Source organism: Capra hircus, chromosome 10 (assembly GCF_001704415.2).
Source record: "Capra hircus breed San Clemente chromosome 10, ASM170441v1, whole genome shotgun sequence".
Classification (NCBI taxonomy): domain Eukaryota; kingdom Metazoa; phylum Chordata; class Mammalia; order Artiodactyla; family Bovidae; genus Capra; species Capra hircus.
Window position 1 is genome coordinate 59,183,582 of NC_030817.1, and position 15,822 is coordinate 59,199,403.

The following is a 15,822-nucleotide window of genomic DNA, read 5'->3' on the forward strand; positions in this document are numbered from 1 at the left end:
AATTTTCAGGATGTGATAAACTAATCAAATGTCAGAAAGCTACTGGAGGGAAAAAATGCTCTTTGAGCTTTCAAAAACTATTATTAAGTCACATTTAATGCCTTGGACAATATTCCCTCTATCAGCAGAGGCAGCTGGGCCCCTAGGTTTCATGTCTGAACTGTGTGTGTTGTGTCAACATCCTTCCCAGGTCTTCCTTGGCTAAATAAGGCTTTAAAATATCCTCATTGTCTGTGATCCTCACAGGGACTTTGTGTCAACATTTTAAAAGTGCCATTAATAAGATCTGTGCTCTTTTCAGGAACTTTACAAACGTCATTTTTCTTTTGATAAGCCCAAAGAAATATCTGAGAATTATTGTTATTTATGTAACATTCAGATTTGAAATAACTCCACAGTCATCTTACAAGTGTTCTTTCTCCAATATTTTAGAATGAATTGTGTGTTGAATAGTAATAAATGATGGATGTCTTCTTGGTCCCTTGCAAGTCTAGATCCTCTTAAAGAAAAAAAAATTGTTATAGTTATTCAAATACATTCTGAAAAAATCTAATCTTTAATTTCCATGTGTGGTTGGTAAGTTAACATACCAATGACATTACTCAGTGAGAATGCTGAGGGATAATGATAAAAATGATAAAACTTACTGCTTATTAGAGCTTCTACTTTTATAGAGGGCCTCCATGTCCCAATTGTAATTGTCTATAGAATGCTTGATTTTGAATCCAGTTGGGTTCTGTTAGACTCATTATCATGATTGTCATTATTATCTTTGTTATTATTTACCATGTATTGGCTGTTTGTTCCCATTATGTTAGCAAAAAAAAAGAAGAATTAATTATATGGGCATATTATTAATAGTACAGATTTACACTAGGGATATTATCAGCTTACTTTAGCCATTTTGTCAATGCTTCATAATAGGTAAATAATCCCTTGATCAGGTTGAGAGAAAGAGAGAAGAGGAAGGAAGGAAAGGAAGATGGGAGGGAGGCGGGAGGAAGAGAGGTGGGAGGGAAGGAAAGGTCTGCCCAAGCTCACAAAGAATTTAAAAATAATTAGGTAGGATTTGACTGTTAAAAGCCATTACTAGAAAGAAAAGCAACAAACTAAAAACTCCACTCAATTACAATAAAACTACTGGCAAGACGTTCCATTAGCTCTTTACAGTGAAGACTTTGAAAAAATTTAGGCATACTGGAACACTTAAAATTTTTGACTGCCCTCAGCAGAACTTTTTTGGGGACCAACTCTAATAATCTAACCACAGTTATTATTGATGATAAGCCTATCATTAATTGGGAATTCATTTGGCAAATTCCATGGTCCTCTGCTTCCCACGTGTAGAAGCAAAATCCATAGAGGGCCTGTAAGAAACAGAGTGCCCAAGTTGCCCATGGAATCACCAGGATGCCACGGCATACACCTGGAGCTCACCACAGTTCGGGGACATGCCTTTGAACACCCTTGATCTATTCTGGTAATGACAGTGAAGGGCAGTCACAGAACTTCTTTAATGTGCTTTGCCTGAGTCCATATATGAAAGACACACTTAGCTCCAGAAGGCACTTAAAGCATACTTCACAGATGATGGACTAAACCATTTCTCACATCCTACAAAACACCACCAGATTGGATGCAACACTTTTATTGTGGGACGCTGTACATGATAAATGTTCTCCTGTGTGGGTGGGGCCACATCAAGATGCTTCTCTCTCCAAACAGCTTGTATTTCTTCCTTCATTAACTTTTCTGTACAAGAATACAGTATTCTATGTACTAAGAGCATGCTTTGGATATTCCACTCAATGCTTATTGTCATTCACACTTCTGAGACTGAAAGTTCACAGTTTTACTGTTAAAATCTCAAGCCTTTTGAAAGACAGGCATGTGTTTTATTTACTTAATAGGCCTAAATGATCCTTTTATGGATTAAAACTCAAAGCATCAGATTTGTCTTTGAAATGACTAGTCGCCAAAGTGGTTAAATTAATAATACTGCTACAGAAGACAGTATCAAGAGAATGGGGGAAATATTTGCATATTTCCATAAGCCATGTGGGAGAATGGTGGTGTGTAAGAAGTTTAAAATGCTCTTCATTAATTTAAGTGTCCCTAAGTTTCAATGAATGTAATGATAATATAGGAGATAATATTTTACTCTAGGGGAAAATCAAGAGAATTATTTATTTTACTAGATGAATCTATTGGTCAAAGCACTTCACCAAAAATCACCAGTGAGTCAATTCCAAGTATCAGTTAGTCATCTTGAGACAGGACATTATGGAACACATAGAGAAAACTATCTCCACTGACCAAAGGGACCTGTGTAGAATAAATTCTTCAAGTTTGTTTCTTGAAAGTACTTATATCTTAGAAAAACAGAAAAGAATTGCATTATACTTAGAGGAAATTGTTTTAAACAGTGATGGAAATCTATATTAAGAAAGAATGTCTTGAAACATTGAGAGAATGTTGGTATTTACTTAGACTAAAAATTCAACAGTGATCTCTCTCCAGACCCCATGATGAGAGAAAATACTATGAGAAAAGTATTTATTAAAAAGAAGATTTGAAGAAAAAATTTTAAAGAGCCGCATGTAAGATGGACAGATGAAATTTAGATAAAATAATGAAATTCCCCTTAATTAATCTCAGTTCTAGCTGCCCTTTGTATCACCTGAGCTGAGTGATGGGAGACTGACCTGTTCAAGATGCAGTGGAAAATACAGTTGTAGATAGACTGAGCAAAATTTCACATTTGTACTATATAAGCTGTCATGGGTTACTCTCTGCTACTAAAAAGTCTAAGCATTCAAAGAGACATACAGTCTGTTCTCAAATTCTCCTTTTCCAAATAAGTACAGTATCATATCCTGACCCCCAAAAAATGACCTTTATAAATTTGCCACTTAACAAAATAAAACTCTTCAAGTGATCAATAGGATTTGCCATCCAAAACAGATGGTGACTGCTGATAACATTTTGAAGGCCTTCTCTGAAACTATGCACCACAGATTAATTAATTGTCCTCTAAGAGCTGGTTTAGGCCTTAACACACATGAAGACTGGAAGACTATTTCCTAGTTCCTATTTCTGCTTTATTGACTATGCCAAAGCCTTTGACTGTGTGCATCACAATAAACTGTGGAAAATTCTGAAAGAGATGGGAATATCAGAGCACCTGATCTGCCTCTTGAGAAACCTATATGCAGGTCAGGAAGCAACAGTTAGAACTGGACATGGAACAAAAGACTGGTTCCAAATAGGAAAAGGAGTACGTCAAAGGTGTATATTGTCACCCTGCTTATTTAACTTCTATGCAGAGTACATCATGAGAAACGCTGGACTGGAAGAAGCACAAGCTGGAAGCAAGATTTCTGGGAGAAATATCAGTAACCTCAGATATGCAGATGACACCACCCTTATGGCAGAAAGTGAAGAAGAACTAAAGAGCCTCTTGATGAAAGTGAAAGAGGAGAGGGGAAAAGTTGGCCTAAAGCTCAACATTCAGAAAATGAAGATCATGGCATCCGATCCCATCACTTCATTGCAAATAGATGGGGAAACAGTGGAAACAGTGTCAGACTTTGTTTTTCTGGGCTCCAAAATCACTGCAGATGGTGATTGCACCCATGAAATGAAAAGACGCTTACTCCTTGGAAGGAAAGTTACCAACCTAGACAGCATATTAAAAAGCAGAGACATTACTTTGACAACAAAGGTCCATCTAGTCAAGGCTATGGTTTTTCCAGTGGTCATGTATGGATGTGAAAGTTGGACTGTGAAGAAAGCTAAGCACCGAAGAATTGATGCTTTTGAACCGTGGTGTTGGAGAAGACTCTTGAGAGTCCTTTGGACTGCAAGGAGATCCAACCAGTCCATCCTAAAAGAGACCAGTCCAGGGTGTTCATTGGAAGGACTGATGCTGAGGCTGAAACTCCAGTACTTTGGCCACCTCATGTGAAGAGTTGACTCATTGGAAAAGACCTTGAGGCTGGGAAGGATTGGGGGCAGGAGGAGAAGGGGACGACAGAGGATGAGATGGCTGGATGACATCACCAACTCGATGCACATGAGTTTGGGTGAACTCCAGGAGTTGGTGATGGACAGGGAGGCCTGGCGTGCTGCAATTCATGCAGTCACAAAGAGTCAGACACGATTGAGCAACTGAACTGATTCATGTCACTCCTGCAACATGTACATTTCCTTAGAAACTCCTTAAATCCAGCCAGCTGAAAACACAGTGCCAAGGGTTTCTCCAGAGCATCAGAGCCACTGCAAAGAAATAGAGAACTCAAAGGAAAAATGACATGGCCTGACTTCCTACCAGTTGTTTTTCATTAAAAAATATATAATGTAGAAGTAAATAGTACTGATAAGTAGAAATAACACCAAGTGTAGAAGGTAGCAAGTAAGAAAGCTGAATGAAGACATTCACAGAAAAAAATATTTATACTCTTAAAAGATTTAATTATCTGGCTGATTGCCATAATATGGGAAATCTTGCTAGATTAATTGAGAAACTAAAAGTTAATTATAAAATACCCAAAAATGCTACTTCTGGGAACCCCACTGATTCATTTTTAACAGTGAATTTTATCACAGGTTACAGTGATCATAGCAAAATGTTTGATTAAAATGTTTTAAAAATGAACCAGCATGCACTATAGCAACAGTGGGAGTTGCGAGCCAAGCAGGATATTGAGTCCTTCCAAGAAGCTTGAACCATGGAATACAGGAGCCAACAGCAAACACTCCTGAAACTCACAGACTCTTTGGCAGCACAACAATGACGCTTCTTAAGAGTAATCAGAGCCCCCAGCACTCCCACAGCTCCTTTGGCACCAAATAAACCTTGCTTGAGAAGGAAATTTATAGAGGCAGACATAGAATTTTATGAGGCCTGAGTAATATATTTATTTCAGCACATTTTGGTCATAAAATTATCATTGAGCTGAATGTTCTGGCAAGTAAACACAGTTCAGTGTTTTTTGCCTCAAAAGGAGGCTTACTTTGGGTTGTAGTGCTCAGATCCAGCCTGTGCTTGTTATTCGGAATTTTAGTACTAGTCACTTCTATATAGTCCTAGGGCAAATGCCATTGGGACAGGGAAAGGTGACTGCTGAGGTTTCTGCTACCTAGCAGCATTGATGTAAATGCTGCTAGGTAGCAGCAGCTGCTGAAATGTAAAAACACTTTCTGGGAACAATTTAGTCAAGTGTCATATAGCAGAGATGAGTAGTATGATAGCTGTAGGTCCCCTGCATTGCATTTTTTTAAGTGCTTAACTTATGGATGTTTTCTTTTTCCCCAAGAAGGAGAAACTTAACCTTTCTTTACCTCCTGATTTTAAAGTAAAATAATAAAATGAAAATATAATATAATAATTTGCATCACTTGAGCCCAGACCAACAGACAGTGGTGTTAGTTTGACAGAAACATACTAGATGTTCAGTTCAGTTCAGTTCAGTTCAGTCGCTCAGTCGTGTCCAACTCTTTGCGACTCCATGCATCGCAGCACACCAGGCCTCCCTGTCCATCACCATCTCCCGGAGTTCACTCAGACTTACGTCCATTAAGTCCATGATGCCATCCAGCCATCCCATTCTCGGTCATCCCCTTCTCCTACTGCCCCCAATCCCTCCCAGCATCAGAGTCTTTTCCAATGAGTCAACTCTTCGCATGAGGTGGCCAAAGTATTGGAGTTTCAGCTTCAGCATCATTCCTTCCAAAGAAATCCCAGGGTTGATCTCCTTCAGAACGGACTGGTGGGATCTCCTTGCAGTCCAAGGGACTCTCAAGAGTCTTCTCCAACACCACAGTTCAAAAGCATCAATTCTTAGCCGCTCAGCCTTCTTCACAGTCCAACTCTCACATCCATACATGACCACAGGAAAAACCATAGCCTTGACTAGACAGACCTTAGTCGGCAATGTAATGTCCCTGCTTTTTAATATGCTATCTAGGTTGGTCATAACTTTTCTTCCAAGGAGTAAGCGTCTTTTAATTTCATGGCTGCAGTCACTATCTGCGGTGATTTTGGAGCCCAGAAAGATAAAGTCTGACACTGCTTCCACTGTTTCCCCATCTATTTCCCATGAAGTGATGGGACCGGATGCCATGATCTTCATTTTCTGAATGTTGAGCTTTAAGCCAACTTTTTCACTCTCCTCTTTCACTTTCATCAAGAGGCTTTTTAGCTCCTCTTCACTTTCTGCCATAAGGGTGGTGTCATCTGCATATCTGAGGTTATTGATATTTCTCCTGGCAATCTTGATTCCAGCTTGTGTTTCTTCCAGTCCAGCATTTCTCATGATGTACTCTGCATAGAAGTTAAATAAGCAGGGTGACAATATACACCCTTGACGTACTCCTTTTCCTATTTGGAACCAGTCTGTTGTTCCATGTCCAGTTCTAACTGTTGCTTCCTGACCTGCATACAGATTTCTCAAGAGGCAGGTCAGGTGGTCTGGTATTCCCACCTCTTTCAGAATTTTCCACAGTTTATTGTGATCCACACAGTCAAAGGCTTTGGCATAGTCAATAAAGCAGAAATAGATGTTTTTCTGGAAGTCTCTTGCTTTTTCCATGATCCATCAGATGTTGGCAATTTGATCTCTGGTTCCTCTGCCTTTTCTAAAACCAGCTTGAACATCAGGAAGTTCACAGTTCACATATTGCTGAAGCCTGGCTTGGAGAATTTTGAGCATTACTTTACTAGCACGTGAGATGAGTGCAATTGTGCGGTAGTTTAAGCATTCTTTGGCATTGCGTTTTTTGGGGATTGGAATGAAAACTGACCTTTTCCAGTCCTGTGGCCACTGCTGAGTTTTCCAAATTTGTTAGGAGAAAATAAATCAACCAGTGGACTTAAAAGTGATCTTTCCCCCTAATCAAAATCACAAAACAATCTTCACATCAAAGTTGGTTTCTTTCACCAATTCCAATAAAGAGATTTTAAATCCTACGTTTTATTTTTTTATTTTAAAAAGCAGTAACAAATCATCTGTCAAAATAGTAGGAGACTCCAAATAGCCAAAACAAGCTTGAAAAAGAAGGGCAGAATTGGAGTTTTCACACTTCCTGATTACAAAATGTACTACAAACCACAAAATACTGTACTAGTATAAAGATAGACAGAAGACCACTGGAAATCGAATAAAGCCCAGAAGTAAATTCTCACATACATGGTCAAGTGATTTTTGACAAAAGTTCCAAGACTGTGCAATGGGGAAAAGGTAGTTTTAGTAACAAATGACGGTGGGAAACTATCTTCATGCAAAAGAATGAAGTTGGACAGTTACCGAAAGCCATGTACAAAAAATTAACCTGAAATGAATCAAAGACTGAAAAGTAAGAACTGGAACTATAAAACTCTTAGATGAAAACATAGGGCAAATGCTTCATGACACTGGGTTTGGCAATGATTTCTTGGATATGGCATCAAAGACATAGGCAACAAGAGAAAAAGTAGACAAATTGGACTTCATGAAAATTTGCAAATTCTTGTTGTCAAAAGACAACAAAAACAAACAACCCAATTTCAAAATGGGCAAATGACTTGAACAGACTTTTTGCCAAATAAGATATACAATAAGTACATGAAAAGATGCTCAAGATTATGAGAAACTGTGCTGTGCTTAGTCAGTCAGCCATATCCGACTCTTTGCAACCCCATGGACTGCAGACCGCCAGGCTCCTCTGTCCGTGCAGATTCTTCAGGCAAGAATACTGGAATGGGTTCCCCTGCCTTCTTCAGGGGATCTTCCCAACCCAGGGATCAAACCCAGTTCTCCCACATTGCAGGCAGCTTTTTTACCTTCTAAGCCACCAGGTAAGCCCTATGAGTCATTAGGGAAATGCAAATCAAAACCACAATGAAATACCACTTCACAGCCACTAGGATGGGAAAGAAACAAAAGTCACTCAGTTGTGTCTGACTCTCTGTGACCCCATGGAATTCTCTAGGCCAGAATACTGGAGTGGGTAGCCTTTCCCCTCTCCAGGGGATCTTCCGAACCCAGGGATTGAACCCGGGTCTTCCACATTGCAGGAAGATTCTTTACCAGCTGAGCCACAAGGGAAGTCCAAGAATACTGGAGTGGGTAACCTATCCCTTCTCTAGCAGATCTTCCCAACCCAAGAATCGAACCGGGGTCTCCTACATTGCAGGTGGATTCTTTACCAACTCAGCCACGAGGGAATGGCTACTATTTGGGGAAAAAAAAAAAAAAAGACTGATAAGTGTTGGTGAGAATGTAAAGAAATTGGAACCCTTGTGCATTGTTGGTGAGAATGTAAATGATACAGCTACTGTGGAAAGTAGTATGGTGATTTCTCAAAAAAAATTAAAATAGAGTCACCATACAAGTCAGTAATTCCACTTCAGGGTATATGAACCACCCCCTCCCTAAAAAAAAAATGTGAAACAGACTCTCACCCAGATATTTGTATTCTTATGTTCATAAGTTTATTCAGAATAGCCAAAAGGCAGAAGAAACACAGATGTCCATCAGCAGATGAATGGATAAACAAAATGTAGTATATACATATAATGGAATATTATTCAGTCTCGACAAAAATGTTGACACAAGCTACAACATGAATAAACCTTGAAGACATTACAGAAAAGAAATAAACTAGTCACGAAAGGACAAATACTGTGTGATTCCACGTGGATGAGGTACCTAGAGCAGTCAGGTTGACAGAGACGGAAAGTAGAATGGTGGTTGCCAGAGGCTGGGAGGAGGGGTGAATGTAGAGTTATTGTTTAATAAGTCCAGAGCTTCAGTTTGGGAAGAACAAAAAGTTTTGGAGATGGTTGGTGGTAATGGTTATATAACAATGTGAACTTACTTAGTGCCACAGAATTATCCAATTAAAAATAGTTAAAATGGTTTAAGTTATATGTTATATATATTTTATTACAATAAAATAAGAGATCAACAATATTGAATGAATTAACTGTTAAAAAATTAGAAAGAACTTTGTCAAAAATAGGTTAAATAAATTTAACCCACTCAATACAGTATTTTCGTAGTCAGTAACATTTTTTGATGGTTGGCAACACAGAAAATGCCCGTGATATGGTGTTAAATGGGAAAGAGGTGAAATTGTCACATACTATAATTGCAACTATAACTAAATCTAGTTCAAGGGAGAAAAACTAAAAGGAAACATCAAAATTCTTTAAAAATTTGCATTGGAATAGTGAGACTATTTGCTTTTTTTAAACCTATCTTCCTGTTGTTTTTGAAACAGGATGTAATCGTCTTTCATGGAAAATAAATTTATAATCAAAACTGAACAAGGAATAAGGGAAAGTTTTTAAATAATTATTATTAAAGCCCATTTTAGTTATTACCCATAAAATCCAGAATGCTGTGGGGATTTGGGGGGTTTCTTTGAGGCTTTTGCCAAGGTGAGTAATAGGTTCCTAGAAAGCCCTTGTTCAATTCTATGCTTCAAAACCTGCTTCAGGATTTGGGTCACTGAGCAGGGACACAGAAGACAAGCATTTCTAAAGAAAGAAATTTTTCAAGGAGTGTCATGCACTTGACACGCAAAGATAACTTCCCAGAGGCAGAACCAGCATGTTCAGAGAGATACCTCTCTAGGTCAGGCAGACTCATCGCTGAGCAAATAGCCTTTAAAACTGCTTTCCCAAATGAGGCAGTGAATGATGCTAAGTAGATTATAACTTGATTCTGTATCCATCTTTGTCTGACTTGCTGTCATTAGCTCTTTGTCTTTCAGCAACCACTTCTAGGCTTACCCTACCACCCACTCAGGGAAAAGAGATCAGAACAAGAGAGGATCTGGGTTCCGATGGTGATATCTGCTTTTTAGAAGGGACAGGTAGAGGGCGAGCAAAGATGGTGGGTGGCTGTGTCACAGAACAGACGCTGCAGCTGTACCTCCGGCCACTCAGTCATTTAACAGACCCTCCCATGACCTCCCACTTAGAGCAGCTCCCAGAGAGGGGAGTGATGGAGACCTGTGATGGAACCAAGATGTCCCTTGAGGCACCAAGGTAACCAGCTTCCCAGAGGCCCAACAGCCGTGTGCCTCTCTGATGGCTCCATTGTTACAGATCCCGCCCCGTAAGAGCCGTTATCCAATCTGTCTTCTAGAGCCGTTGTTCCCAGCAGACGCTGCCACAGAATATTCTCATAAATTGAGTCCCACTCCATGATGCTCTTGGATTCTGGTTTGAAGAAGTTTTCCAAAGTCCTAGTTTGCTTTCTTTTCTATGCTCTGCCGCTTTGGACCATTCTGTTGTCTCATCAATCCTAGGTGGTTCGAGATCAGATCTCTCACTGCACAGTGAAACTGCGCCAGACCACGGGTCTCATGGAGTACTGCCTGGAGGTGATTAAGGAAAATGATCCTAGTGGCTTTTTGCAGGTAAGTGTCAACTAGTTTCTGCTTCAGATTCTCAGTGTTCCGTGAGACTGACTCTATGATGTCAAGGCCAGACTCCCAACAGACCTAGCTGGGTATGGGACGTTCCACAATGGAACCCACCTTTGTGTTGCCATATGGATGTGGGTGCCTTTGGAACTTCACTGGCTTCTCAGAAGACTCTACCATCATGGGCTACAAGACTGAAAAGGCTTTTTAAATTTGTTTTTGTTTATGTTTGATCATGAAAACATAATGCCCTCTAAGTTCCTCCAAAGCAAACTTATTACCTTGCATAAGAACTGGGTCCCTTTACTAATATCTTGGACAGTTTTGTCAGAAATGTAAGTATACACATGTTTCTCCCTTTTTTACATCTCCTTCTGGCAAGTCAGTGAAAAAAAGTGAAATTTTTTCATTGTTTGGATGTCTCATGGTTTCTTTAGTGTTGCTTTAATGACATGCTGTGATGTCAGCTAAATTTTACTTAACTTTTGATCCCAGTGATTAATGGACCTTTGATTAAGGAACATGTAGCTTCCTTTCAACTAACATTCTACCAAACTGGCCAAGAATGATGAGGGGGTGCCTAAATATGAGAAATGAAAAAGTCCTCTACCAAAGAATGAGATCATGCATGAAGATGACATACAGGAAATCCTATCTTACAGATGATCATATGCAACCTCTCTGAACCACTTAATAAAAGTCATTAGGTCTTAGGTCTTGACATGATACCCGTAGCTCATATCAGAAACCTATGATTGTTGGTGCTAGCGGATTTCACTAATTGCTAACATATCACTACTGAATGTTGTTGGCTTTTAACTAATCAGTCATAAATAGCATGATCATATATCCAGATGATATAATAGAGCAACTAACAGCTTCTAGTTATATATAGTGATCCCTCTGAGTCCCAGAAGTATTCAGATTTTCACGATAAATCACAGCTTACTCTCATCATCAGAAGCTCCTTGCTGCCTGCATAGAAACAGGAAGGATGTGGGTCCCAAGGCACTTGGTGGAGTACTCTGGGAGAGCCAAAGAGCATTTGGGTGCCCACTGTGGGGTTGTATTTCTTAGGCTATGCTCTTTGTTTGAATAGATTTCTGACGCCCTCATAAGGAGAGTGCACCTGACTGAGGATCAGTGGGGGAAAGGCACACTCACTCCCAGAATGACCACGGACTTCGACTTGAGTCTGGACAACAGCCCTCTGCTGCAGTCCATCCACCAGCTCGACTTCGTGCAAATGAAAGGTGCGTGCCTGTGCCCCACCCAGTCAGAGCAACTCCCTGCTGGAAGCAGGGTAAAGGCAGCTTGCAGATTGCAGCAAACAAAAGGCAGCCGCCAGGTTTATAAATCAGCTGAGAGGTGAGAAAGTACACACACACACACACAGACACACACACACACACACCCCTCTGGTTAGTGTTACAAAAATCTGGAATAGCTCCCATCTTATTGTGTAATGGAAATGTATATCCTTATAGCTGGAATGTCAGATAAATCAGATGGACTCAATGCTAGCCTTTTTGAGAGACATAAGAGATTTCACATGCTCAGCATTAGAGGAAGAAAAAGAGAGAACATCACTGTACGTAAATAACATCTTGTTACAGATGGTAACCCCAATATATTGATATAAATCAAGGGAGTTCAGCATTGAAACTGCTTCTACAAGGACAGAGAGAGTGGCAGACAGTTGATCGTGGATTAGCAGGAATTTGAGAGGATCAGAATTGGCTTGCCTATACTGGTCAGGAAAGTGAGAGCCTGGGTACAGAAGGAAAATGAAAGTATGTAATAAAAACTTTAACATTTTAAATTTTCTGGTCTCTAAAATTAAGAGGTATGGCAAGATCCCAAGATTTGTAGTATCTGCTGAGGGGACATACAAGTACTTAAAATTATCTTAAGGAATATAACTCTTTGAAGAAAAGGTAAAAATTCAAGCCAACCATGCAATAATATTTTTATGGCAGTGTAAGTAATATCCCATTTGAAACATATTTCTGATTTTTGAAAACCTTTTTATGGTGAAATAACTTATACATTCACAGTAAGTTGCAACAATGGTAAGGAGAGGTCCCCTATACCCTTCACCCAGTTTCCATTCATGGTTACATCTGACATAACTGTCACATAACATCAAAACCAGGAAACTGGCATCAGTACAGTGTGTGTGTATGTGTAGTTCATGCCATCACAGTGTAACCACCTCTGCAGTCCGGATACAGAACTACTCCATCAATGCTCTCCCTCACCTGCCCCTCTAGTCCCCCATCCCCACTGATCTGGCTTCCATCTCCATGACTTTGTCATTTTCTGATCTTTTTTAAAACTAAAGTAATTGATTTGCTCTTTGCTTCTCCCAATTTAAGCATCCATGTAATAAATAACTTAGAATCCAATCGTTTAGAAGTTTTGTGTATTAAGAAAAATCCGCATATGTCCTTTTATTAGGCAGAACCATATAACCCCGCAGGTGTTAGGGGTTTATACTACACACATTCCTGTCCCAGGTAATGTACAGTACTTCTCTCATCCTCTTAATGAGGTTTTGTCCTCTTTTATCTTCAGTTTCCTCATCTTTTTGTTTAATATTTATTGCTTTGGGATAATGCCTTTATTAATTTTCAAAGTAACTAATATATAGATTGTAAATAAAAATGCTTTGTTGTAGTAACAAAAACATTTAGCTTTTACTGGCTGCCTACCAAATCAGACATACTCTCTCCATGGATTACAAAATGCTTTCCATGGATTAACTCATTTTATTCTCCCAATCCTAGTAGGCAGCTGAGGACATTGAGGTGCAGGAAGACTGGGTTACTTGCCTGGACTCACTCAGCTAGTGACTGGCAGGGCCAGAATTCAAACCCATGGATCGTGGTTCCAGAACCCACACCTACAACTTCTAGTTTGTGCTGTAAAATTAGTGCCTTACTAAAGCCACTTCTTTAAGAAGTAACTGAATTCTTCTCTTAATCTTGAGAAATTAAATTTTTTTGTTGTTGTTGCAGCAATGCTTTCAGGCTTTAAAAAAAATTTTTAACACCTACATGGTAGCCTGTGGTGTGCCACCATCCCAGTAATATGCAGAGCCCCCTTCATCAGCCTCTTTCTGTCCCCAGTTCCTTCAACAAGGTAGAATCATTGAAAGGTTATGTCACAAGTAGCTCAGAGGAGAAAATGTGTCACAAAAGGGCAACGTAAGGGCTTTTGGTAAAAGAGAGAAGGAAAAAAAAAAAAAAGTCAATCCAATTAGCCTTGGTGAAGGGGCAGGAGGAGGGGTAGGTAGAGCATAGCGGCCTCAGGGCTTTCAGATGCTTTAATCAGCTGAAAGCCCTCTCCTCCCCCATCCATTCTGAGAGATGTCCATCTGCCATGGTGGAGTCCACGCCAGCTGACACAGTGGTAACAACTGTATTGGAGTAAACAGGCCCTTCCTTGGAAGTAGCAATTACAGGTTCACATGTTGTGCATCACAGATCACACTCCTAAAGCATTATCACTTGGCCACTTAGGGCTGTACCCAAGCGTAACTGTGGACATGACTGTACACACAGCAGAGAATGCCATGCATGTGAAAGGCTAAAGTGCAGAACACTCTTATAGCAAAAACTCACCGAGAATTCAAAATTATCCAAAACAGTTACTTATGAAGTTAATACAGTAGGCCACTTGGTATGAGACTGGATTGTTCCATTTTCCTTTTCTTTTTAATACTTCATGTGAATTTACTTCTGATAAGTATCCCTCTGAGGAGTTAATTTATATGTTTATGTGTGTGTGTGTTGTGTTCACTAAATTTAATTAATTCAGTAAGAGCCCAGTCCTCCTTAAAAATCTGAATAATTTTTATCTGTCACACTGTTAAAGGAGAGAAAAGGCTGAAAGGTCATGACCCAGAACTCAGTTACCTGCAGTTAAGACTTCTCTTGCTTGCCCCTTTGATGTCTGTTAGCACATACACAACCATGCCTAGTGCATTGTTGGTCTTTTTATTTTCTTAGGATATTCATAGTCAGTTTAGCAAACTGAGCTTCACAGTCAGGAAAAATATCTAAAGAAATTGCACCCTCATATCCATGTAATAATAGCCAAATTTAAGCAGCACTTGAAATGGTGTTAATCTGACCATTGTAAGACCAACAATATGTTGGTTTTAATATATAATTTCTAGTTGTGCTAAGTGGATTAGTAGAAAGTTTAATATTTTCAAAGTTACTTGAAATAGGCATTTAAGTCTGTGACGCAAACTTACAACTAAAATATCTGTCTACTTCCTGACTCAAAATTTGAGAATCTCTCGGATTTTGAAATTTTATCTCAGATGCCTTTTTTTTTAACATCAGAGAAGATAGGTCTCTTGCCCATTTTAAAATATTCTCACAGCATCTGCTACTCAACTAAAATGCATTGTCTAAAATTATTCTCTTATTAGCTAAGGATTTAACTGATCTGCTCTTTTGGATTCCATATCCCCCTCAAGCAATTGAGATCTGAGTGAAGAATGTTGGTACCCTTTTTGTTCAAACATCACAAAATGTAAGGGCCTTTTTCCAGTTGCATTTTGATTAGAAAATCATCTTACCCTCTTTCCAGACTACTGGGAGTGGTGTTTGATCTCTCAGGCTTTTCTTTTGTAGACAACAACCAATTAAACTTTGTTTTCTGTTTTTATTATAGAGTAATAGAAACATTTTTTTCCTTAATCCTAAATTGCTATTTTCAACTTTTACCTGGTCATGGGAAGGAAATTTTAATATCTTTTTTGCCAGTCTATCAAGGGCTCTGTTGCCTGGCTCAGGATAGATTCCAGATACATACTCTCTCCCAGAAAAATATTATTACCCCAGAATTGTTTAAGGACACAAAGTATCCCAAGGTTCATGAGTTAGCGCTGAAATAAAACGCCAGATGTCAGGGTGTTCATTCTGACCCTGGGTGATACATTGACCTGACAGTCCATCAAGCCTTTTTAACACATAGACCAACAGATATCAATCTCTTGAGTGCCTCTACTCACCTAAGGACACATTTATCTCCATTAACTCATGTTGAATGTTAAAAAGCCCTGAATATGCACCGAGGTCATGGGCAAGGACAATGTGATCTAAACAGATTCTCCTATAGATCATGGAAAAAGAACACCCAGGGGTTTGGCAGAGATAGGGATGAGCATACATGGGGTGGTGGTTTAGTTGCTAAGTTGTGCCCAACTCTTGCAACCCCATGGACTGTGGCCTACTAGGCTCCTCTGTCCATGGGATTTCCCAGGCAGGAATGCTGGAATGGGTAGCCATTCCCTTCTCCAGGGGATCTTCCCAACTCAGGGATCAAAACTGCATCTCCTGAATTGCAGGCAGATTCTTTGCCACTGAACCACCAGGGAAGCCCCCACAT

General features: G+C 39.5%; 1 protein-coding gene across 7 annotated transcripts in view; it reads left to right on the forward strand.

Annotated features, from left to right (window-relative positions):
* TRIM9 (tripartite motif containing 9) overlaps positions 1–15,822 on the forward strand; it is a 120,897-nt gene that overhangs the window by 74,687 nt on the left and 30,388 nt on the right. For all 7 annotated transcript variants that reach the window (XM_018054352.1, XM_018054353.1, XM_013967067.2 and 4 more), the window contains exons 4-5: positions 10,300–10,410; positions 11,516–11,669. In XM_018054352.1, coding sequence (XP_017909841.1) covers positions 10,300–10,410; positions 11,516–11,669 — 265 coding nt within the window. The remainder of the gene's footprint in view (positions 1–10,299; positions 10,411–11,515; positions 11,670–15,822) is intronic.